The sequence below is a fragment of the Culicoides brevitarsis genome, chromosome 1 (assembly GCF_036172545.1).
Source record: "Culicoides brevitarsis isolate CSIRO-B50_1 chromosome 1, AGI_CSIRO_Cbre_v1, whole genome shotgun sequence".
NCBI lineage: Eukaryota > Metazoa > Arthropoda > Insecta > Diptera > Ceratopogonidae > Culicoides > Culicoides brevitarsis.
In genome coordinates, this window is record NC_087085.1 from 35,545,570 (window position 1) to 35,568,755 (window position 23,186).

Genomic DNA, 23,186 nt, shown 5'->3' on the forward strand with positions numbered 1-23,186 from the left:
ACTCTGTACAAATTTTTTGTCTACTACAAAATAAACACATTTGAAAATAAAAAAAAAAATAAATTCTAGAAACACTCCATTTTAACTATACAACAGAATATTAATGTTATGGCATTATTGCATGAATAATTCAAAATTATATTTGAGAATAAAAAAAAAAAAAACTAGAAAAATTTTATTAAAAATTTTATGTTAAATTTTTAATTATATTTTAAAAAAAAAAAAAAATTATTTTATAAACTCAAAAAATTTTTTTAAAAATTTTTTAATTTATTTATTTTAGAATTAATTTAACATTTTTTTAAATCTGAATTTTTATAAGAATTTTTATTTACTTAGAATAAGTCAAATAAATATTATTAAAATTTTAGAAATTAAATTAATAATAAAATTTAATTTAATTTTTAAATAATTTTCTTTTTGTAAAATTTAAAATTTTGAGAAAAAAGAAATTTAATTTTAATTATTTTAAAATTTTATTAATATTTATTCGATGGTTTTAAAAATAAAAAATACTAATTATTAATTGAAAAAAATTTTAATTATTATTGAATTTTATAGAAAAAAAAAATTGCAATAAAAAATTCAATGAAATAAATAGAACTTAAATTTGTTCAAAAAATTTTTATTAATAAAAAATAAATAAAAATAAATAAATAAAAAATAAATAAATTTTTAACAAAATATATTTAAATTTAATTATTTTTTTTTATTAAAAAATTTTTGTATTATTTAAATTCTTCAAAACTTTTAAACGAACTTAATAATTTTTATTTTTTTTTTTGTTTAAATATTAATTTTGAATTATTCATGCATATAAAACTACCTAAAACTACATTTGTAAGCAACTAGTCAAGCATTTATCTTGTTTGACCCGTAACTTCTTATTAAATATACAAAAAAAAAATATTAAAAAAATAAAAAAAGCTTTGAACAACAAAAATAAGCTCATGATGATGAACAAATTTTATTACATAACCTAATGAAATAATTTTTATAATTATTAATTTTTTCCTGAATTTCAACTAAATTTAAATAAATTCAATTTCCATGATAAATTTTACAAAATTTAATTTTTAGATTTTTTTTCCAATTTTTTTTTAGTACAAAAATTTACTTCTAGCATTTATTTTTACAAAATTCTCGAATATTTTCCATAGAAATACTTCATAAAAAAAATTACGAAAAAATATACAAAAAATATATTCGTAGCTGTTACAACCGTAGAAGTTTTTGTACAATAGAAATAATAAATTTAATAACATTATTAAATATTTAGCTAGTTGTTGAAAAAGTGAAAATTTGAATTTAGATTTTTTTTATCATTCCCCGAATTTTATAATTTTAAATGTGAATTTTTTTGAGCAATATCCTGCCATCAGCCAGCTTCTGTTGCTTTCCTTGCCTCACATTTGTACTATTTACAACTAGAATATTTAAGGAATTCTCTATAAAATTATAGATATGCATAAAAAATATTGATATGTACTAAAAAAAAGTGAATGTTTGTGTTTTTTAACAACAAAAAATTATCGATAACTTAGCGATTAGGTTAAATATAATAATAAACTGAAACCGAAACTAAAGATATTTGAAATATATACAAGAGATGATGATTAAAAAGTTGTTTTTTTCTATCCCAAACGTGAATAGACATTATTATTCAAGCGTTTAACAGGTTTTTTCGCTTTTCCTTGGGTTTGTTGTTGATGTTGTCTCTGATTTCCATGGAAATTGTTCGCGTTTCGTTGGTTATTGTACCCATTTTGCGGATAATTGTTGTTATTTTGTTGATTTTTCACATTTCTCGTCGCATGATAGCGTTGATGGTTGTTATTGTTGTTCGTTCTGACGACAGATGGCGTTGTCGTATGCACAGGAATGAATTTATTCCCGTTACTGAGATGCGTTTGCAGGTGATTCGTCAAGGCACTTTTATCGTCAAAGACTTTTTTGCAAACTTTGCAGTCGTACGTTTCGCGTGGCGTTTCGTGCGTTTCAGCGAAATGTTGTCGCATCAAATCTTTGCTCACAAATCGTTCGGGACACATGGAGCAACGAACCCGTCGTGCATTGTGCACTTCCGAGATGTGATCGTTCAGGCAAAATGCCGAATGGAACACCAAATCGCAATAAATGCATTGAAGTGCCCGCTGATTCGCGTGTTGCTGCAAGTGATTGTTGAGTGTCGCGTAATCGTGGAAGGGTTTCGTGCAAAGTTGACAGAGAATCTCGCTGGAATGCACGAAAGAATGCATTTTCAGGGCTTGCGGCGACGGAAATTGCTGCGCACACTCGCCGCACGGGAACCGCGTGTTCATTTCGATGAAATGTTTCAGTTGATGCGAATTATTTGCGACTTGGTTGTTGAAAACGGCACCACAAGTGTCACATAAAATGCATAAGGCTTCATGCACTTCCGCTAAATGAACCAAAAAATCCGTCTGCGTCTTATGCGTTGACGAGCATTTGAAACATTCGAACCGATAAGGCACAATAACTCGTATTTTTTGCACTTTTTTGGCATCAGGCGTGGAAATTTCTCGATTTTCTGGAAATTTTATCGGACTTTTTCGCGTTCTCACGACTTCTTCGTCGTCGTCATCAATTACAACCAAGGGCGGCGTTGGAATCCTGATCAAAACTGGTTCGTATGCCTCCAAGACTTGATCCTGCATCTGTTCCGGCTCCAAATCCAAGTCTTGTTTAATTTGAATCACTTTGGTTGATTGAACGCACATCTGATAAAAGGACTGTGTGTTGAGAAGTTGCTGCAAACAATCGTTGCAAATCATACTTCCGACGTGAAATTCCCGAAAAATTTGATAATCATCCGTGAAACACCTGAAAAGATCGGCAATTTTTGTTTCTTGTCTGTCGAATTCGATGCTGGAGTGAATTAATCTCAGATTTTCGTCACTTTTTAGGCAGCATTGACACGTTTGGTCGGTGTTTTCGGCATTGAACATCGTTGGGGGATTGTGAGTTGTGGAAAAAGTTCAAGAAAATTTGAATAATTTACGAGAAATTGTAGTTTTTGGGTTTAAAAAGTTAAACAAAGACTAGCGGCGCGTTACCTTAAATGACAACATAACGGATTGCTGCGATTTTGATAAGGAAATCTGTCATGGAAGGACATTTTCATTGTAAATGTGCTACTTAGAGGTGTCTTTCCGTAAGTTATTTTAATGAATTTAAAAAAAAAATTTTAGAGATCAATATTTGAAATATTTCAATCAATTTTTTAACATTTTCATTAATTTTGAATTAGAATTTCTTTGAAACTGAATCAGAATGACTTTTTATTCAATTTCGAGCTTGGAATTGCCCAAAAATTGACTTGCAAAATTTATCACGATTTTATGTCAGCATGAGGAAGAATCGTGAAAAATTTTATTTGTTCGAAAATTGAGAAAATATGAATGGAAACATCTTCAGAAATTATTTTTCTAATTTAGAAAAAGTGTTTTTAAGTAAATATTTAAATAAAAATTTAAAAAATAAATTTAAAGTCATACATAAAATTTTTAATTAAAAAAAAATAAATATATTAAAATAAATTCAATAAAACATTTAATTAAAAGTTACGATAAAAGTTTGACTTAATTTAAATAAATTTAAATTTAAAAAAAAATTAAATAAATTTTTAAAAAATTTTAAAATAAAATTAATAAAAATAAAAGTTAATGAATTAATTTAATTTTTTATAAGTAGAATTAAAATAATTTAAAAAAAAATATTTACTCGAATAAAATTTATTTATTTTTATTTCAAATAAAAAAATTCGGAAATTCATAAAACTGATCTTAAAAATCGCAATTTAATGATTTTACTTTGGAGAAATTAATAAAATTAACATAAAAATTATTTTGGAAATTTTTTGAGATTTTTTTTTTACTTTTTTTTGGTTTATGAATTCTAATATGGCTTAAAAATAATTAATAAATATTCAAAAAATAAATTTTTTAATAAAGACAAGAAAAACTTTTGGGCAAAAATTTAGGAAAAATAATAATTAATTATTTATAATTTTAAAATAATAAATTTCAACTAAAATTATTCGAAATTGAAGAATTTTTGAGAAAATCTTTGGAAAAAATTCTCAGAAACGGCAATTTTTGAAAAAAAATTAAATTTTCAAATTAAGACAAGAACAAGAATTTTTAAGTTAAATTTAAAATGACACAAAATAAAATAAAACAAACAATTTTTTTGTATAATTTTTATAAAATCACAATACAAAAAAATTCGAGTACAAAATTTTCCTTATAAAATATTTATCGATTAATATGTAAAAATTTTCCACTCAATATTGATAACTTAGATAATTTCTCAATTTCAGAGGGACCTGTAACGTTTCCATTATATCATAAAAGCGTTGTTTGGCACTTGTCAAGTCTCCGGCGCATCGAACTTTGCATTTTTCAAAAAGTCCCGCACGAAAGGCACTGCGACACAAGCTCTCCAGCGGCAACATTTCCCTATTTTGCGTCAAAATATTAATATACTTCGGACTAAGATACGACTTCAACATCCGATATTCCTTGCTCTGCAAGACATCTTCCTTCGTAAGAAAATGCCGAGCCAACTCAATATCGGAAATAGTGGATGGCGTTGGTTCCTCAACCATTAAACGCATCTGACTTTGCAAAATCCCGCTTCGCAACTGGAAAATTTTATTCTCGAAGGTGTGTTGCGTGTTGAAAAGTATCTCGCTAATGCAAAATTTCACAGCTTTATCAATGCTAATAAACCCGAAACGATTAAAAGCTTCATAGAACTCCTTCAAACGAGGACGCAGCTCGTCGACTGTCATGTCAACCGGGAGACGAGGAAAGAACAAACTTTGTTTCATACCAATACCACAATTGATGGCATCGACATTTTTGAGGACTTCTGCGACTTTTATCAAGGTTTCGATATTTTTTCCCTCGTAAACGGCATCTTCGGCGCAAACACTGAGCTGCTCCGCAAGTTTGATGTTGACAGCAATTTCAATTTTTGACTTCGAGACGAGATCATGAAGGCACAAGGCGATGATGTTGCGTTCGGGATACGATTCCAGCTGAAATTCTTCCGTGAATTCTTGGACAATGGCAGCGTACGGGTTGCTTTTGACGGTGTAGCAGCTGTAAATCCACGAGGAAAGCACCTCAAAGCGCGGGAAACGTTCGATTGTTTTGTGATAACGTTCAAAAACTTCAGGAAACGTTTCTTCGATGTTCCCATCGTTGTAGGTATAGGGCATAAGAAGGCACAAAATTTCAATTTTAGTCTCGTCGTCATTGACTCCGTATCGCAAATACTTGAAAAGTTCCGTAAACAAATTATTTCCATTTTTATTTTTCAGATGCACATTGGCGCCTCCATATTCCAACAACCAACGAACGATTTCGACACTGTCATTCCACGTAGCTGTCTCCAAAGCAGTGCGCCCTTCCGCATCTTGAACATCGACATCGACGCGAAATTCACGAATTAGCAATTCAACAACTTCGAAATTGTGACATCTTGAGGCTTCGATCAATGGCGTGACGCCACATTTGTTCGCGATGTGCGCCAATTCCGGAGCATTTTCCAAAAATTTCTTAATCCACTCCAATTGGACGTCATGTTTGATCGCCAGATGCAAAACTGTGTCACCCTCACTTGTCCGAGCGAGAACATTCAACTGCATCGCCTCCATTTTCGCAAATAATGCTTCGAGCATTTCGTCTCTTAACAGCTCGTGCGCCAAAATACAATGCACTAAAGTCCATTCTTTCGCGTTCAGAGGTTCGTTTATCATGGTGACGTCTTTGGCTAAGATTAAGTCGACGATATCCATTCTACGACGTTTCGCTGCATAGAAAAGTGGCTCGTGTAGACACGTTTTTGGCAAAAATCCCTTTTTTATCTCTAAAATGCCCATTAGTGTCTCAATGATATCCAAAGGACATCCTTTGGTGAAGCAAGCGACTGTTAATGCGGTATAGTCGAAAGAATCCTCTTGCTTGAACTCGGTTTTCTCGAACAAAAATCGAACAATATCGAAACTGCGACAAATTATTGCATGAATTACGATCGATTGCCCGTAAATTGTCGTGCAATTGATCAAATCCGGGTATTTTTCCAACAACAAACGCACTACTTCGATTTGGTTCAAGCGGATTGCGAGTAAAAGTGTGTTTTCGCCTTCGCACAAAGTCCAATTTCGCGGTGTTACGAGCTCGAGCAGTTGCGGAAACATGCATTCAATAACGGGATCAAGACTATCCGGGTCTGCCTTCAACAAAGCTTCCTCGTCTTCGTACACGCCATTCGAAAAGTTGAGCAAAAGGTCACAACATGCCGGGCATTGGCGAATCAGCAAGGCATCTTGGAGCAATTCAAGTATTTGGTTCTTGTCCGAGTAGAAAAATTCGGCTGTGAGATGACTAATTGTGAGTTGATGTAACTTTGAGCGACACAATTTCTCCATTACATTTTCAATGTTCATGCCTTCCATGTTGGCAGCAAATTCATTTTCTGCAAGAGATGAAAGTATTTTTAGTCTGCACACGAAAAATGATTGATTTTCTTACCTGCATCCATGATTTTGCGTTAATTTTTCCCTTTTTCTTTTTGGAAGTGAAAAATTATATTGCGAGGATGTTGCGTTGTAATATTTTCTTTTTTCGTCTCACACACAGCTAACTCATCGCACGTCGACGATGACGGAAAATGAAAATTCACACATCTCGCTCTCTTCTGTGTACATTTATTTTCTTTATGCGAAAATCTTTTGTGTTGATCTTTGTCGCTGAACTCACAGCTGATTTTTTCTTTATTTATTTACGTCTGTCTTCGTGCTTTTCCGGGAGAATTCCCCCCAGCATAGCGAACGTGGATGTTGAGTGGATCAAGTAATGACGTATTTTAGGGTTGCCATTAATTGAATTTTTATTGAAAAATTTTTAAAATTATTTTTGAATATTTTTGACAAGCCTTTTTTCATTTTCATCATTTTTAATCATTTTATAACTCAAAACTGCCAAAAAATTGAAACTGAAAAAAAATTTTTCTTTGACATAGTTTTGTTTAAAAAACTAAATCAAGAGCAAAAAAACTGTGTCAAAAACTGTGTCAAAGCTATTTTTGTCAAATCTTGCTCCAAATGGATTGAAATTTGTCAGAGGGCTCTAATTTATCATTTTTAATCATTTTATAACTCAAAACTGCAAAAAAATTGAAAAAAAATTTTTGTCAAACAAATGGATAAAAATTTGTCAAGGGCTCTAATTTATCATTTTTAATCATTTTTAACTCAAAACTGCCAAAAAATTGAAACTGAAAAAAAAATTTTTCTTTGACATAGTTTTGTTTTAAAAACTAAATCAAGAGAAAAAAAAAAACTGTGTCAAAAACTGTGTCAAAGGCATTTTTGTCAAATCTTGCTCCAAATGGATAAAAATTTGTCAGAGGGCTCTAATTTATCATTTTTAATCATTTTATAACTCAAAACTGCCAAAAAATTGAAACTGAAAAAAAAATTTTCTTTGACATAGTTTTGTTTTAAAAACTAAATCAAGAGCAAAAAAAACTGTGTCAAAAACTGTGTCAAAAACTGTGTCAAAGCAATTTTTGTCAAATCTTGCTCCAAATGGATAAAAATTTGTCAGAGGGCTCTAATTTATCATTTTTAATCATTTTATAACTCAAAACTGCCAAAAAATTGAAACTGAAAAAAAAATTTTTCTTTGACATAGTTTTTGTTTTGAAAACTAAATCAAGAGAAAAACTATGTCAAAAACTGTGTCAAAAACCGTGTCAAAGACATTTTTGTCAAATCTTGCTCTAAATGGATAAAAATTTGTCAGAGGGCTCTAATTTATCATTTTTAATCATTTTGCAACTCAAAACTGCCAAAAAATTGAAACTGAAAAAAAAATTTTTCTTTGACATAGTTTTGTTTTGAAAACTAAATCAAGAGAAAAACTATGTCAAAAACTGTGTCAAAAACCGTGTCAAAGCCATTTTTGTCAAATCTTGCTCTAAATGGATAAAAATTTGTCAGAGGGCTCATTTTATCATTTATCATTTTCAATTATTTTATAACACAAAACTGCCAAAAAATTGAAACTGAAAAAAAAAATTTTCTTTGACATAGTTTTGTTTTAAAAACTAAATCAAGAGAAAAACTATGTCAAAAACTGTGTCAAAAACCGTGTCAAAGCAATTTGTGTCAAATCTTGCTCTAAATGGATAAAAATTTGTCAGAGGGCTCTAATTTATCATTTTTAATCATTTTATAACTCAAAACTGCCAAAAAATTGAAACTGAAAAAAAATTTTTTCTTTGACATAGTTTTGTTTTGAAAACTAAATCAAGAGAAAAACTATGTCAAAAACTGTGTCAAGACAATTTTTGTCAAATCTTGCTCTAAATGGATAAAAATTTGTCAGAGGGCTCTAATTTATCATTTTTAATCATTTTGCAACTCAAAACTGCCAAAAAATTGAAACTGAAAAAAAAATTTTTCTTTGACATAGTTTTGTTTTGAAAACTAAATCAAGAGAAAAACTATGTCAAAAACTGTGTCAAAAACTGTGTCAAAGACATTTTTGTCAAATCTTGCTCAAAATGTATAAAAATTTGTCAGAGGGCTCTAATTTATCATTTTTAATCATTTTATAACTCAAAACTGCCAAAAAATTGAAACTGAAAAAAAATTTTTTCTTTGACATAGTTTTGTTTTGAAAACTAAATCAAGAGAAAAACTATGTCAAAAACTGTGTCAAAAACCGTGTCAAAGACATTTTTGTCAAATCTTGCTCTAAATGGATAAAAATTTGTCAGAGGGCTCTAATTTATCATTTTTAATCATTTTATAACTCAAAACTGCCAAAAAAAAAACCGAAAAAAAATTTTTCTTTGACATAGTTTTGTTTTGAAAACTAAATCAGAGAAAAATCTTGCTCCAAATGGATAAAAATTTGTCAGAGGGCTCTAATTTATCATTTTTAATCATTTTATAACTCAAAACTGCCAAAAAATTGAAACTGAAAAAAAATTTTTTCTTTGACATAGTTTTGTTTTAAAAACTAAATCAAGAGCAAAAAAACTATGTCAAAAACTGTGTCAAAGACATTTTTGTCAAATCTTGCTCCAAATGGATAAAAATTTGTCAGAGGGCTCTAATTTATCATTTTTAATCATTTTGCAACTCAAAACTGCCAAAAAATTGAAACTGAAAAAAAAATTTTTCTTTGACATAGTTTTGTTTTGAAAACTAAATCAAGAGAAAAACTATGTCAAAAACTGTGTCAAAAACCGTGTCAAAGCAATTTTTGTCAAATCTTGCTCTAAATGGATAAAAATTTGTCAGAGGGCTCTAATTTATCATTTTTAATCATTTTATAACTCAAAACTGCCAAAAAATTGAAACTGAAAAAAAAATTTTTCTTTGACATAGTTTTGTTTTGAAAACTAAATCAAGAGAAAAAACTGTCAAAAACTGTGTCAAAGCCATTTTTGTCAAATCTTGCTCCAAATGGATAAAAATTTGGCAGAGGGCTCCAATTTATCATTTTTAATCATTTTGCGACTCAAAACTGCCAAAAAATTGAAACTGAAAAAAAATTTTTTCTTTGACATAGTTTTGTTTTGAAAACTAAATCAAGAGCGAAAAAACTGTGTCAAAAACTGTGTCAAAAACTGTGTCAAAGCAATTTTTGTCAAATCTTGCTCCAAATGGATAAGAATTTGTCTAATTTATCATTTTTAATCATTTTATAACTCAAAACTGCCAAAAAATTGAAACTGAAAAAAAAAAATTTCTTTGACATAGTTTTGGTTTTGAAAACTAAATCAAGAGCAAAAAAACTGTGTCAAAAACTGTGTCAAAACTATTTTTGTCAAATCTTGTCAAATGGATAAAAATTTGTCAGAGCTCTAATTTATCATTTTTAATTTTTGCCAAAAAATTCTGAAAAAAATAATTTTTCCAAATGGATAAAATATTTTTTTTGTAGATTTATCATTTTTAACCAATATTTTGTTTAGTATTACAATTTTTTTCTCAAAATATGATCTTAAGTTTTAAACCAATTTTAAAAAATTTCTTATTGGAATTCATTTAAAAATCAGCATACATAGCAACCCTAAAATAATTGTTGCTGTTTTGCAATTTTTGACAATCCAGTCGTCGCGCGAATTGAATTTCACAACAGAAAAATCTTCTCTCTTTAAAAAATGGATTTTAATCCTGATAAATTCGACGATGACGAATCAGAATGGATGCCAGGACGTGATGGATACGTTTGTCTCGTCGATTGTTCGAAACAAATGTACGACGGGAAGAAATTTCACGAAGTTATTGAAATGATAAAGATCACAATTCGCAATTTGATTATCAAAAGTGAGAAGAATATGGTAAACAAATTTTCGATTTTAATGAAAAATTATCATTTTCAACTTCTTTTTTGCTTTTTTAGTTTGGAGTTTTATTCTACAACACAGAAAAAAGTCCTCCATCGAATTCAACTGCTTCAGATATCGTCGTGGAAAATAATATCGCAGTCTTTTTGAACATCAAAGCAGTTTGTGCCGACTCCTTAAAGTACGTCCATAACTATTTGCAACGAGGAATTAATGATTTTCCCTCAGTTTATGGACATTGCGACACAAATCCCAATTGCTTGAACGATGCTGTGTGGATTGCTTCGAAAATGTTACGAAATTGCGGTTACAAACTCGTCGAATCGCGCATTTTGGTGTTCACGGATAATCCAAAGCCTTTTGAGCCGGGCAGCAATGAGGAACGAAATGCCTTCAAAAAAGCAGAAGATTTACGAGATTCTGGGATAACTGTCACTGTGATGCCCATGAGTGATGATTTCACGGGAGAACCATTTTACGCTCAATTCATTGAAACAGTTTTCGGTTGTGAACTGCCCGACATTCGCATGGATTTGGAAAAGCCTGTGCAAACAAGAGAAATGTTGATGCAACGCGTCACGCAGAAAGATTACACAAAAAGATGTTCATCGCGGATAAAATTCCATTTTGGGCAAGGATTGGATATGAGTGTTGGCATTTATTCGATGTATCGTCAAGTAAAGCCTCCGAAAGCGGTGACCTTGCATCGAAAGGACAACGAACAAATACAAGCGAAACGAGTTCATGTCGTGAAAGAAGCATCTGAGAACGAAATTAGTTCAAATAACGAAGAAATCCAAGCTAAAAATGAGCCAAAAGCATCCAACAACAACGTTTTCAACTTTAATTTTACGAAACCTGCGATCATTCCAACAGAATTAATTCACTATCAGCAATTCGGTGAAGATAAAATCAAATTTACCAATCAAGAACGCACCAAAATGCAAACTCTCATGCAACCGGGACTCAATTTACTCGGTTTTAAGCCTCTTGATACGTTTGTCCTTGATGCCCATCTACGCGGACCTAACTTCATGTACCCTGACGAGAAGTTACTCAAGGGGTCAACTACTTTATTTCGTGCTTTGTGGGAACGATGTCTCGCCAAAAAGGTCGTCGCTTACGGAATTTTAGTTGAACGATCTCGTGCCAACCCGAAACTCGTAGTTTTAGTGCCGCAAGACGAGTTGAGCGGAAAATATTCGCGTTACGGAGGTTTTCGCATCGAATATGTCGCTTATGCGGATGCCATTCGAGATATTGATGCCTTCAAATGCTTTCAAGACGAAGATTTTCCCGAAGAAGTCATCAATCAGGGCACAGAACTTTTCATCAAAGTCATCGATAAGCTGAAATTCCGTTATAAACCGGAAAAAATCGCAAATCCCAAAGTTACGGGCTTGTACGAAGTCATTGAAGCGACAGTTTTGGAGGAACAACCACCGCCGGCGATTGATACGACACTTCCAGATACGGAACAGATGGATGCACAACTTGCCGACGTTGTTGAGCAATTTCAGGAGTTGTTCCAAGTCGATGAGGCGCCGGAAAAGAAGAAACGTAGCGCGGATCCGTCAAGTCAACGACCAAAAATGGCAAAAACTTTCGATGCGGCGGAGATTGAACGTTCCAATAACTTGAGCAGCTTCACTGTGGATGCCTTAAAAGCTTATTTGACCTCCAAGGGCGTCACGGGGCTCTCAAAATGCAAAAAATCCGACCTCGTTGAGAAAGTACAAGAAATTATCGAAACGTATTCTGTTGATATTCCATGAAAAATAAATTTTTGCTGTCATTTTGAGCTGTCAAACGTCCGCAACTGTCATTCCAATTCTTTTTTTCATTCGAATCATTAGCGTTATTTTTGCTGTTTTCATCAAAAAAGGTAATTCAAGACGCCTCGCATGCCGTGTGACTTCCATCTCCCGTCGCAGCTCCCGAAATTGCAGCAATTAGTTTCGTGCAAAGTGCAAAATTGACAAAAAGAAATTCAAATATTTAAAAAATCACAGATTCGTTGGATGAGTTTCAGTTTGTGTTTGTGCCGAAAATCTTATCTCCATAATTTGCGGATTTTTCTCGGGCAGCAAGTGACGTGCGGGCCAAAAACGGGAGCAGCAACGTCTCGTATCTTCATTTTTCCGCTGAAAATTGCCGGTAAAACTGATTTCGGACAGAAAAATTGATTTTTCTCGGAAATATTTTCCTGTTACGTTTCTCGTGTGTGCCAGCGCCATATTTAATGTGCCCGTGCATGGATGTGTGTGTGACGTATACGTGTGAGTGGAGGAAAAAACGACGCCTAATTTCAAAAATTTGAATTTAAAAAGTCTCTCGACCAATGCACGTTTCAGGCAGTGACGGGAAATGCATTTTTTTCGTAAAATCCGAACTAAATTCACGATTTCTCCTGTATTTGCAGCAAAAAAGACGTGAAAAGTAGTAGTTGTTAAGCAAAAAGTGTAAAAATAATGGATATGGAAGAGGAACACACGACGACGATGCACGGGGAAGACCTCGACGACTTGATCCAATACGAGGAAGTCGAATACGAGTACGAAGAAGTCGGCGACGAGGACTATCAGATAGAGACAAACATGGAAGAGGAGCATTTGGAGTACGAAGAAGAGCCAGAAACGATCCCCAAGGTCGTTCATATTCAGCAACAGAGTCCAGCGCGACAACAAATCGTCAGAAGTGAGTTCAATTTTTCATATTTTAACAAAAAATTTTAATTTTTTCGTTTTTTCCAGATGCTCAAGGTCAAATAATGATTGTTCAAAGTGCGCCGCAACCAGTTTCCATTAAAATCGAGTCCCAGCCACAATCGGGCGGCATTCAAATCGTGCGTAAAAGTGCTCCGCAAGTCGTTTCGACGCCGCAACAACGCGTCGTTACGCAAATAATTTCGCCTCAGGCATCGAGCAGTGCGAAATATGTCTTGAAACAATCCGGCGGGCAGCAATATTTCGTCGCTGCGAAGGATGAACCCATGGAAACGACCACAATAACGCGTCAATACGTTCCGCAAAATCGCGGAAATGTAACAATTACTCGTACAACAAACGCTGGCAACCAAAGTTCTCCGACAATTCTCAACAGTAAAGTTGTGCAAAAGCCTGCGCCGCCTCAAATAACCGTAAAACAGATCCGTTCGCCGCCTCTTGCTACACAAACAAGAACAATCTTGAACAAATCTGCAAGTCCGAATGCTCAGCGAGTGCTTTTGAATCAACAATCGAGCAGCGGAACACTGCAAGCCGTGAATATTCCCGGAAAAGGCGTTCAATATGTTCGAGTTTTGAACTCGCAAGCACCTTCGAATGTCGCTATTCAACCACGAACGATCCAAAGTAGTCCGAAAAAGATTATTAACTCGACTTTGTCGCCGACGAACGCAGGAGCGAATCGAGTTTTGGTTCCCGGGAAGACAAGCGGGACATATACACTTGTTCAAGCTGGCGGATCTCAAGTGAGACAAGATCGAGTGTTGGTAAGACGTTATTTTTACTTAATTTTTCGTAGAAAAATAAATTTAATATTTTTTTTTAGCAGCGACCTGTTCAAACCGTCGTCAAACGTGAACATTCATCGCCGCAAAAGCTGATCGCAGTAGTTAAAAAGGAAAAAGATCCTTCAAAAATGACGGTAAAGATTTTTTTAAGCTAATTTTTGTCAAAAAGTGAATTTTTGAAAATTTTTTTAGCCACAAAAGTCTGGAGAAAAGGTCACAAGAACAACAGTTCTGACAACAAGTCAATTGAATCAACTCAAGGGCGTAAATATCATCCCGGGAAGCAATAGTAAGACGAAAATTGTCATGTTGCCGTCGGATTACATGGAACAGTTGAGAGAATTGCAAGCGAAACAACCTGATAAGAAGTTGATGCCACGTACGATTATCACGACAAATTCCGCTCGTAAAATTAAACGAGAAAAGTTTGAGGATGAAGAAGGTTTGTTACGAAATTTCTATTTCTTTTCAAAAATTTTCTTTAAAAAATTTTTTTTTTTTTTTGAATATTTTGAAAAAAATAAAAATAATTTTTCTTTTAAAAAATTTCCATAAAATATTTTTTCGATTTCAATTTTTTTTTATCTTAAAAAATCAATTCCAAAAAATTATTTTTACAAAATTTTTTTTTATATTTTTTCAAAATTCAAAAATTTAAATTTTTAGAATATTTTTTTTTAATAATAAATTTCATTCATTTTTTTTTTCAAGAAAATTTCTCAAAAAAAAATAATTTTTTAGCACAAAATTTTTTTAAAACAATTTTTCGATTTAAAATTTTTTTTTTTTAAATCAGTTTTTGAAAATTTTTCTTTTATATATTTTTTCAAAATTTAAAATTTAAATTTTTAGAATATTTTTTTTTAATAATAAATTTCATTCATTTTTCTTTCAAGAAATTTTCTTCAAAGTTCAATTTTTTTAATATTAAAAAAAATTAGATTAAAAAATTTTTATAAAATTCTGTTCAAGAATTTTTCTCAATATTTTGCACAAAATACAATTTTTTACATGAGATTTTTTTAAATTTTTAAATTAAAAAAAATTATTTTTTTTCTAAAAATTTGAATAACAAAATAAATTTTTAAACATTAAAAAAAAATAATTTTTAAAAATTAAATTTTCTTTAATAATTTTTTTATAAAACTAATTTTTCAAATCATTTTTTAGGAAACAAAAAACGTCGTTGCAACTGCACAAAGTCCCAATGCCTGAAATTGTACTGCGATTGTTTCGCAGCGGGCGAATTCTGCGGCGATTGTAACTGCAAAGACTGCTTTAACACTGTCGACCACGAGGATGATCGTCAAAAAGCTGTCCGACAATGCTTAGAACGCAATCCCTATGCCTTCAAGTAAGTAGGCGACGAATTATCTGTTATCACGTGAAACGTCACAATTTTTCTTTTTGCTTCATCATCATTTTCAGGCCAAAAATTAAGGATACTGAAACGCTGCGTCTTCATCACAAAGGTTGCAATTGCAAGAGATCCGGTTGTTTGAAGAATTATTGCGAGTGTTACGAAGCAAAAGTCACGTGTTCTGGAATTTGCAAGTGTATCGGTGAGAAATTTTTAAAAAATTTACTAAAAAAATTGAAAATTTAATTAAAAAATTAAATTTCAGGATGTCATAATTTTGATCCCGCCATGGCTGAGGAGAAGGAAGCAGCTGAACGCGAGCTCCAACGTGAGAAACAAGCGATGAAACGAGCGGCACACGAGCAAAATGACAAAAATGCCGCTAACAACAAGCATCCGTTCAATTTTATGACTCCCGATGTCATCGAGGCGACAGTCCAGTGTATGATTGCTCAAGCAGAGGAATGCCAAAAACGCGAAATGGACCCAACGACATCGGAAAAGATGATTTTGGAGGAGTTTGGACGGTGTTTAGTGGAAATTATTGACTTTTCCACGAAAAATGAGTAATACTGAGGCGTACAAGAAATAAAAAATAAAAAAATATAAAAAATTTAGGTACTTTAGAGACAAAGAGAGAGAGAGTTATTGTATATAAAATATAAGAAAAAAAATAGAGTTTCATGATAAAAATTAAATTTTTTATTCCGTTGGCGGTTGTGCGATTGGCGTCGAAAAATACTGATTTGAACAGAAAAATTCCTTGAAATATTCACCGCCTTTCTCTTCGTATTCCGCTTTTGTGAGTAACGCTTTTTTCAATTCCTTCGAGTTATTCGCGAATTCACGGGCGCCATACCATCCATCCATCGACGCACTCTTAGCGAAGGTAATTTTGTGCGACGTCTCAAAGGGACGCATTTCCAACAACTCCCGATCGAGTCTTTCACGCAGCCCGGGAAACTTTGAAGCACCTCCCGTTAAGAAAACATTGTTCGCCAACTTCAATTGATCCTCCGGACTGAACATTTTCAACACAAAATCAATAATTTCCGCTAATCCTGCTTCCTGGCATCCGATCATCGATGGCTGAAACAAAAGTTCGGGAGCTCGAATCGCTTCGACGCCGACATGGAGCTGAAAAATACAAAAATTCATGAAAATTTAACAGATTTTAGACCTCTAGCGGTAGAAAATTGAACTTTATGACATTTGTTCCATCAAAACAGAGACAAAAATTTCACAAGTCGAGTTTTTGTGTTAAGAAAATCACGAATATTTAGGAATTTAGAGATAAATTAGCAAAAATGGCACAATTAGGACGTCAAATAATAAGAAATCTAGCGAGAAATGGATTGAATGTGAGGAGTCAAAGACCGGTTTTGAGGTAATTTTGTATCGCCGAGTGTTCCAGAGTTTATATAATGCATTTTTGCTCTTGTAGTTGCCAGTTTTTGAAGCAAAACATCAATAAAAGTACAAATTATGGACAAATTAGGAGCTATTCGGGTGCTTATGACTGCGATGGGAAGACAACCATGTCATTGCTGAATGCAGATCACGAATACGGACTCATGGTTGATTCGTACAGTCAACTTGGGTTTCGGTTGAACAACAGGGTTTTCGTTTTGGGTCCCATGGCGATTTTTCCAAAGTAAGATTTTGATATTTTTTCATCAAAAAAAGGTGATTTAAATTTATTTCAAACTTTTTTTTTTAAATTATGGAATATTTGAAGGATTTTTAATTTTTTTTTAAATTAAAATTTAATAATTTAAGAAAATATTAAGAAAAATTAAATTAAAATTAAGAAAAAAATTGATAAAAAAATATTTCATATTTTTTTTTTATTTTTAGAGAAAAATTATGTTTAAAAAAAATTAACAAAAAAAAATATTTAATTAATTTTTAATTAATTAATTAATTAATTTTTTTTAATTAATTAAATTATTGAATTTAATTAAAAAATTGATTCGGTGAAATAATTTTCAAAAAAAACATAAAAAAATTTAAATTTTTAATAAAATTTTTTTTTAATTTTTTTTGACTTTCTAACTTTCAAAAAAGACAAAATTAAAAAAAAAAGTTTGAAATAAATTTCCTTCAATAATTTTTTTTCAAAAAATTTTTTTTTTTCATATTTTTTAGGACAGTTTTATCATGGGACGTCGCATCGAAGGACGACATCGACGAAAACAGCTTACGACTCATCGCCCTGTTAGAACCCAAAATCGACATTTTAATTTTAGGCATCGGAGATGCTGAAGTCGACCCCAATTTCATGAAAAAAATCCTCGCCTTCATGAAAAAATACAAAATTAACGTCGAAGTACTGCGCACGGAACAGGCCTGCTCAACTTTCAACTTCCTGAATGCCGAAAGTCGCATGGTAGCTGCCCTGCTAATACCGCCCATGCATATGCGCGTCAACGAAGACGAGCTGTACGGAGTTGGCGACGCCTTAAAACTCCGCGATGACGATCCCTTTGTCGAAGCCTTACCAAGTAGAAAATAAAAATTCTCACCTGATTCAATTCCGCGGCATTTCCTTCCGTAATTTGCGATTCGAACATCTCCGGTTCGTGATGTCGCAACACTTCCTCGTATTCCATGAGCTTTTCGTTCTCCAATTCGCTATCGCTGTCGCCACCCTCGCGACTTATCGTCTTGTAAATGTCCCAATCTTCGTCGCGACTTCCGAAATCGTCGGTGCCTTTTTCTTTTTTTGCCAATTGTGAGATTATTCGCATGCGTTCTTGTGCGGCGGCAGTTCGACGCTTTGCTAAATCTTGTTTCCGTTGTCGTTTGGCAGCTTTTTTCTCCATGAGCAACGTTCTTTTGCGTTTGATGTCCGTTAACCATGCTTCCATGCTCAAATTTGGCGGCGGTTGGGGTACTACGATGGGTTTTTCTTCGGGAGTTTGGTTCCCGCTCTCAGCTTGGGCCATTTTTTGCTTCACTCGTTCGATGCGGTTGCTTATTTGCGTGATTTGTTTCTCGAGTTCCTCGTAACTGGCGATTTCTGCTTGTTTAAGAGCATCTTCGAAGTCACCTTCGTCCTTGTTGAAGTACATGTCACGGATTAAAATCAGTTTTTGCAACGTTTCTTCGTCCTCAAGTAATTTTTCTTCGCGTTTTCGGGCATTCATCTCCACGAGACGCTTTGCCAACTCCCGTTTCTTCTCTAATTTTTGCTCGGCACTCATCACGGGAGCTGCTACGGGCACCGTATAGGGTAATTGGATGATTTTCACATATTTTTCGTAGTAATCGAGGTTACTCCATTTCTTCAGCTCTTCCATGTAGTCATACGCGATGGAGCAATGTTCATGCAAAAGCTCTTCAACACGACTAATGGTGATGGCATTCACGTGAACGGGGTATTTTAGCTGCAATAATCGATGCAAATAATTTATCATGTGACATCCGCCGATATTTATGCGTCGCGCATTCACTCCGATGACTTTGTGATTGAGCACGGGAATGACATGGGTCGTATTGTAGCCAATATTGACGATTAAACCATCTCGCGCCGCATTACTAAACTTGTAACTGAACAATCCATCGACGCCATAAGCCACAGAAGGGACCCCATAGCATTCAAACAACAATTCCGACATCAACGCTCGACAACTATTCGGATTTCCAAAGCATTCGGTCATGACAATTGGATGTGCGACGCCTGAAGTTGTAATGCCGAGATGTTTAAACGTGTAATCGAAGATTTGTTCTTGAATCTGGTAATGTGTGACGACATTTCGATCGAATTGGCTCTTCAGTTGGAATCGCAAAGCTTCAATATTGACAATTTCGTTGCCAATTTGGACCGGCGGTTGGTTTGCGGTGCCTGTTTCGTCTTTTTTATTCCGTTCCTTACGTGGTTTGGCGATTAAATTACGAAAAGTTAACGATGGTTCCTTGTTACAAGCCCATCCAACGCGACATTGGTAGCTTCCTAAAAGAAAATTTCAGTTTGAAATGCGAGGGAAAGCCAAAAAACGTTAAATTTCATACCATTATCGATCACAATGGGGATATTTCCATTCCGGATCTTCGGGGTGTACTCATGAACGATGTCAGGAACAATTTTTTCGCCTTTTAGCTCGATCATTTGTGGATTTTTATCGATTTTCCGGTGAAATTTGTGCTCAGTTGTTTGTCAACAATGCCGGTTTTGACGTTTATTTGACATTTTCGGATGTAAACAAATCTCACACACGGAAATTTCGTTCCACGAAGTCTGAAAATGGCTTCAAAAGAGCATTTGGAGTTATCGGGCTTCATTAAGGATGTTCATAAAAATCTGCGAAACGCGGCAAAACTCATCGGAAGTGATCTTGCGTGGAAACAACACCTAGAAGAGGAGAAACAATTGAGAGATTATGCGGAGGCGATGAAAAATTTATCAGAAAACCATTGGAAAGTGAATAGAGACAAGGAATTAAACCGAATTGACTGGACTGTGAAGCAATGTCGGCAGTATTTTGACGAAAAATCAATCGAAAAGTATCGAAAAAAGGAAGAAGAGATACTAGAAAAGGCTTACCTCGAAAATTTGGACAATCCGTTCAAGCCCGTACCATGTTACCGACGACCCACAGAAGAAAACTCCCCGATTCGACTCTTGGATGTTGGAAGTTGCTTCAATCCTTTTACGAAATACGAGAATTTTGACGTAATTGCCATCGATATTGCTCCCAGCAAGTCCAGCGGAGTGTTCAAAATGGATTTTACGAATGTAGAAATCGTTGATGAGCCAATGAACTTTTGTCATAATCGTCTTTCGCACTTGCCTCACACGTTTTTCGATGTCGTGGTCTTTAGTTTGCTCCTGGAATATCTTCCGTCGTCGAAACAACGCATAAAATGTGTTCAAAATGCTTATGAAGTGCTCGATAATGAAGGTTTGCTCGTGATAATTACGCCAGATTCGAAGCATGTGGGAGCAAATGCGAAATTAATGAAGAATTGGAGATACACGATCTCGTTAATGGGCTTCAATCGTATCATGTTTGAGAAAATGGAGCATGTTACTTGTATGGTTTTCCGAAAATGTATTGACAAAAGTGTTTCTCGGAGATGGGCAAAGTTGCACAAAGAGGATTTCATGACGGAGGAAATTAATATTCCGCAGGATTTTACGGAGTATGAAGTAGACGATGATCGACCGGAGGATGAGAGAACGGAAGAAGACGATGCAAGAGGGAAAGAATTGTTGTTTGAGCAATTACCGAATGTGATTTAAAAGGAAAAATTAAGATTATTTTGAAATTAAATTATTTTTTTTAATAAAAGAAACAAACTTTATAAAAAAATTATATATGAACAGAAATCAACAAAAAAAATTATCAAAAATCATCTTTTGAAATTTATTCAATTTTAGGCTTTATATGATTTTTTACTGAGTTTGAACCTTCTGATTTTTTTGTTTCGTCAAATATCGACCCAATATGATCAGAAATCCTCTTTAGAATGAATATTTATTCAATTTTAGGCTTAAAACTGGTCAAAAAATGACTTGCAAGAAAAATCAGAGTTTGAACCTCCAAATATCGACCCAATATGAACAGAAATCAACTGATTTTTTTTTTCATCAAATTTCGACCCAATATGGCAGAAATCAACTGAATATTTATTCAATTTTAGGCTTAAAACTGTCAAAAAATACTTTATTCAAAATTAGAGCTTAAAACTGCTTAAAACTGGTCAAAAAATGACTTGTAAAAAAAAGAGTTTGACTATGTAAAAAAATCAGAGTTTGAACCTCCAAACTCTGATTTTTTTGTTTCATCAAATTTCGACCCAATATGATCAGAAATCATCTTTAGAATGAATATTTATTCAATTTTAGGCTTAAAACTGGTCAAAAAATGACTTGTAAAAAAAATCAGAGTTTGAACCTCCAAACTCTGATTTTTTTGTTTCATCAAATTTCGACCCAATATGATCAGAAATCATCTTTAGAATGAATATTTATTCAATTTTAGGCTTAAAACTGGTCAAAAAATGACTTGTAAAAAAAATCAGAGTTTGAACCTCCAAACTCTGATTTTTTTGTTTCATCAAATTTCGACCCAATATGATCAGAAATCATCTTTAGAATGAATATTTATTCAATTTTAGGCTTAAAACTGGTCAAAAAATGACTTGTAAAAAAATCAGCGTTTGAATTGACCCAATATGATCAGAAATCATCTTTAGAATGAATATTTATTTAATTTTAGGCTTAAAACTGGTCAAAAAATGACTTGCAAAAAAAATCAGAGTTTGAACCTCCAAACTCTGATTTTTTTGTTTCGTCAAATATCGACCCAATATGATCAGAAATCATCTTTAGAATGAATATTTATTCAATTTTAGGCTTTGTCAAAAAATCAGAAAAAAAAATCAGCGTTTGAACTCCAAATGATTTTTTTGATCAATATGATCAAAAATCATCTTTAGAATGAATATTTATTCAATTTTAGGCTTAAAACTGATCAAAAAATGACTTGTAAAAAAATCAATTTTGGAGCTGTAAACTGGTCAAAAAATGTTTGTAAAAAAATCAGCGTTTTTACTTCCAAACGCTGATTTTTTTGTTTCGTCAAATATCGACCCAATATGAACAAAAATCATCTTTAGAATGAATATTTATTCAATTTTAGGCTTAAAAGTGATCTGATTTTTTTGTTTCGTCAAATATCGACCCAATATGAACAGAAATCATCTTTAGAATGAATATTAATTCAATTTTAGGCTTAAAAGTGATCAAAAAATGACTTGCAAAAAAATCATTTTAGGCTTTGTCAAAAAATGACTTGTAAAAAAAACCTCCAAACTCTGATTTTTTTGTTTTGTCAAATATCGACCCAATATGATCAGAAATCATCTTTAGAATGAATATTTATTCAATTTTAGGCTTAAAAGTGATCAAAAAATGACTTGTAAAAAAATCAGCGTTTGAACTTCCAAACGCTGATTTTTTTGTTTTGTCAAATATCGACCCAATATGATCAGAAATCATCTTTAGAATGAATATTTATTCAATTTTAGGCTTAAAACTGGTCAAAAAATGACTTGTAAAAAAAAAAAATCAGTTTCGTTTGAACTTTAGAATGAATATTTATTCCAAACTCTGATTTTTTTGTTTCTTCAAATTTCGACCCAATATGATCAGAAATCATCTTTAGAATGAATATTTATTCAATTTTAGGCTTAAAACTGGTCAAAAAATGACTTGTTAAAAAAATCAGCGTTTGAACTTCCAAACGCTGATTTTTTTGTTTTGTCAAATATCGACCCAATATGATCAGAAATCATCTTTAGAATGAATATTTATTCAATTTTAGGCTTAAAAGTGATCAAAAAATGACTTGTAAATTTATCAGCGTTTGAACTTCCAAACGCTGATTTTTTGTTTCGTCAAATATCGACCCAATATGATCAGAAATCATCTTTAGAATGAATATTTATTCAATTTTAGGCTTAAAACTGGTCAAAAAATGACTTGTTAAATTTATCAGCGTTTGAACTTCCAAACTCTGATTTTTTTGTTTCGTCAAATATCGACCCAATATGATCAGAAATCATCTTTAGAATGAATATTTATTCAATTTTAGGCTTAAAAGTGATCAAAAAATGACTTGTAAAAAAATCAGCGTTTGAACTTCAAAACGCTGATTTTTTTTGTTTCATCAAATATCGACCCAATATGATCAGAAATCATCTTTAGAATGAATATTTATTCAATTTTAGGCTTAAAACTGGTCAAAAAATGACTTTTCTGATTTTTTGTTTTGTTAAAGAATCCGTCTTAAATTAAAATTTATAAATTATTTATAAAATAAATTGATTAATTCATGTTTATTAAAATTTGTTAAAAAAACGATCGTTAAATTTGAATTTTATTTCAGAAATTTGATTGGCTGATGC

General features: G+C 32.6%; 7 protein-coding genes across 9 annotated transcripts; 4 read left to right on the forward strand and 3 right to left on the reverse strand.

Annotated features, from left to right (window-relative positions):
- Window positions 1–977: 977 nt before the first annotated feature.
- LOC134837995 (zinc finger protein 528-like) lies at window positions 978–3,045 on the reverse strand. Its single transcript, XM_063853422.1, has 2 exons — window positions 1,605–3,045; window positions 978–1,025 (listed from the first exon to the last, which is right to left on the reverse strand). The coding sequence occupies exon 1, from the start codon at window positions 2,967–2,969 to the stop codon at window positions 1,635–1,637; it is 1,335 nt and encodes a 444-aa protein (XP_063709492.1). The 5' UTR covers window positions 2,970–3,045; the 3' UTR covers window positions 978–1,025; window positions 1,605–1,634.
- A 1,173-nt stretch (window positions 3,046–4,218) lies between these two features.
- On the reverse strand, window positions 4,219–6,859 carry LOC134837067 (uncharacterized). Its single transcript, XM_063852378.1, has 2 exons — window positions 6,564–6,859; window positions 4,219–6,507 (listed from the first exon to the last, which is right to left on the reverse strand). The coding sequence occupies exons 1-2, from the start codon at window positions 6,571–6,573 to the stop codon at window positions 4,307–4,309; spliced, it is 2,211 nt and encodes a 736-aa protein (XP_063708448.1). The 5' UTR covers window positions 6,574–6,859; the 3' UTR covers window positions 4,219–4,306.
- Window positions 6,285–15,842, forward strand: LOC134837069 (protein lin-54 homolog). Of its 3 annotated transcripts, none has more exons than XM_063852381.1 (8): window positions 6,285–6,422; window positions 12,821–13,095; window positions 13,152–13,891; window positions 13,951–14,046; window positions 14,105–14,354; window positions 15,083–15,266; window positions 15,341–15,474; window positions 15,538–15,842. In XM_063852381.1, the coding sequence occupies exons 2-8, from the start codon at window positions 12,870–12,872 to the stop codon at window positions 15,840–15,842; spliced, it is 1,935 nt and encodes a 644-aa protein (XP_063708451.1). In that variant the 5' UTR covers window positions 6,285–6,422; window positions 12,821–12,869. The 3 variants fall into 3 exon arrangements, with proteins under 3 accessions (XP_063708451.1, XP_063708450.1, XP_063708452.1); XM_063852380.1 differs by lacking the exon at window positions 6,285–6,422 and adding an exon at window positions 12,215–12,283; XM_063852382.1 differs by lacking the exon at window positions 6,285–6,422 and adding an exon at window positions 12,215–12,283 and having other exon boundaries at window positions 13,954–14,046.
- Window positions 10,163–12,223, forward strand: LOC134837070 (ATP-dependent DNA helicase 2 subunit 1). Its single transcript, XM_063852383.1, has 2 exons — window positions 10,163–10,392; window positions 10,455–12,223. Exons 1-2 carry the CDS (start codon window positions 10,213–10,215, stop codon window positions 12,171–12,173), a joined length of 1,899 nt encoding a protein of 632 aa, XP_063708453.1. The 5' UTR covers window positions 10,163–10,212; the 3' UTR covers window positions 12,174–12,223.
- On the reverse strand, window positions 15,792–19,411 carry LOC134837068 (actin-related protein 5). Its single transcript, XM_063852379.1, has 3 exons — window positions 19,287–19,411; window positions 17,798–19,227; window positions 15,792–16,409 (listed from the first exon to the last, which is right to left on the reverse strand). The coding sequence occupies exons 1-3, from the start codon at window positions 19,381–19,383 to the stop codon at window positions 15,975–15,977; spliced, it is 1,962 nt and encodes a 653-aa protein (XP_063708449.1). The 5' UTR covers window positions 19,384–19,411; the 3' UTR covers window positions 15,792–15,974.
- Window positions 16,500–17,806, forward strand: LOC134837073 (NADH dehydrogenase [ubiquinone] 1 alpha subcomplex assembly factor 3). Its single transcript, XM_063852385.1, has 3 exons — window positions 16,500–16,659; window positions 16,717–16,926; window positions 17,421–17,806. The coding sequence occupies exons 1-3, from the start codon at window positions 16,580–16,582 to the stop codon at window positions 17,785–17,787; spliced, it is 657 nt and encodes a 218-aa protein (XP_063708455.1). The 5' UTR covers window positions 16,500–16,579; the 3' UTR covers window positions 17,788–17,806.
- A 69-nt stretch (window positions 19,412–19,480) lies between the features above and the next one.
- Window positions 19,481–20,569, forward strand: LOC134838226 (S-adenosylmethionine sensor upstream of mTORC1). The gene has a single exon (XM_063853707.1). The coding sequence runs from the start codon at window positions 19,519–19,521 to the stop codon at window positions 20,515–20,517; it is 999 nt and encodes a 332-aa protein (XP_063709777.1). The 5' UTR covers window positions 19,481–19,518; the 3' UTR covers window positions 20,518–20,569.
- Window positions 20,570–23,186: the final 2,617 nt, after the last annotated feature.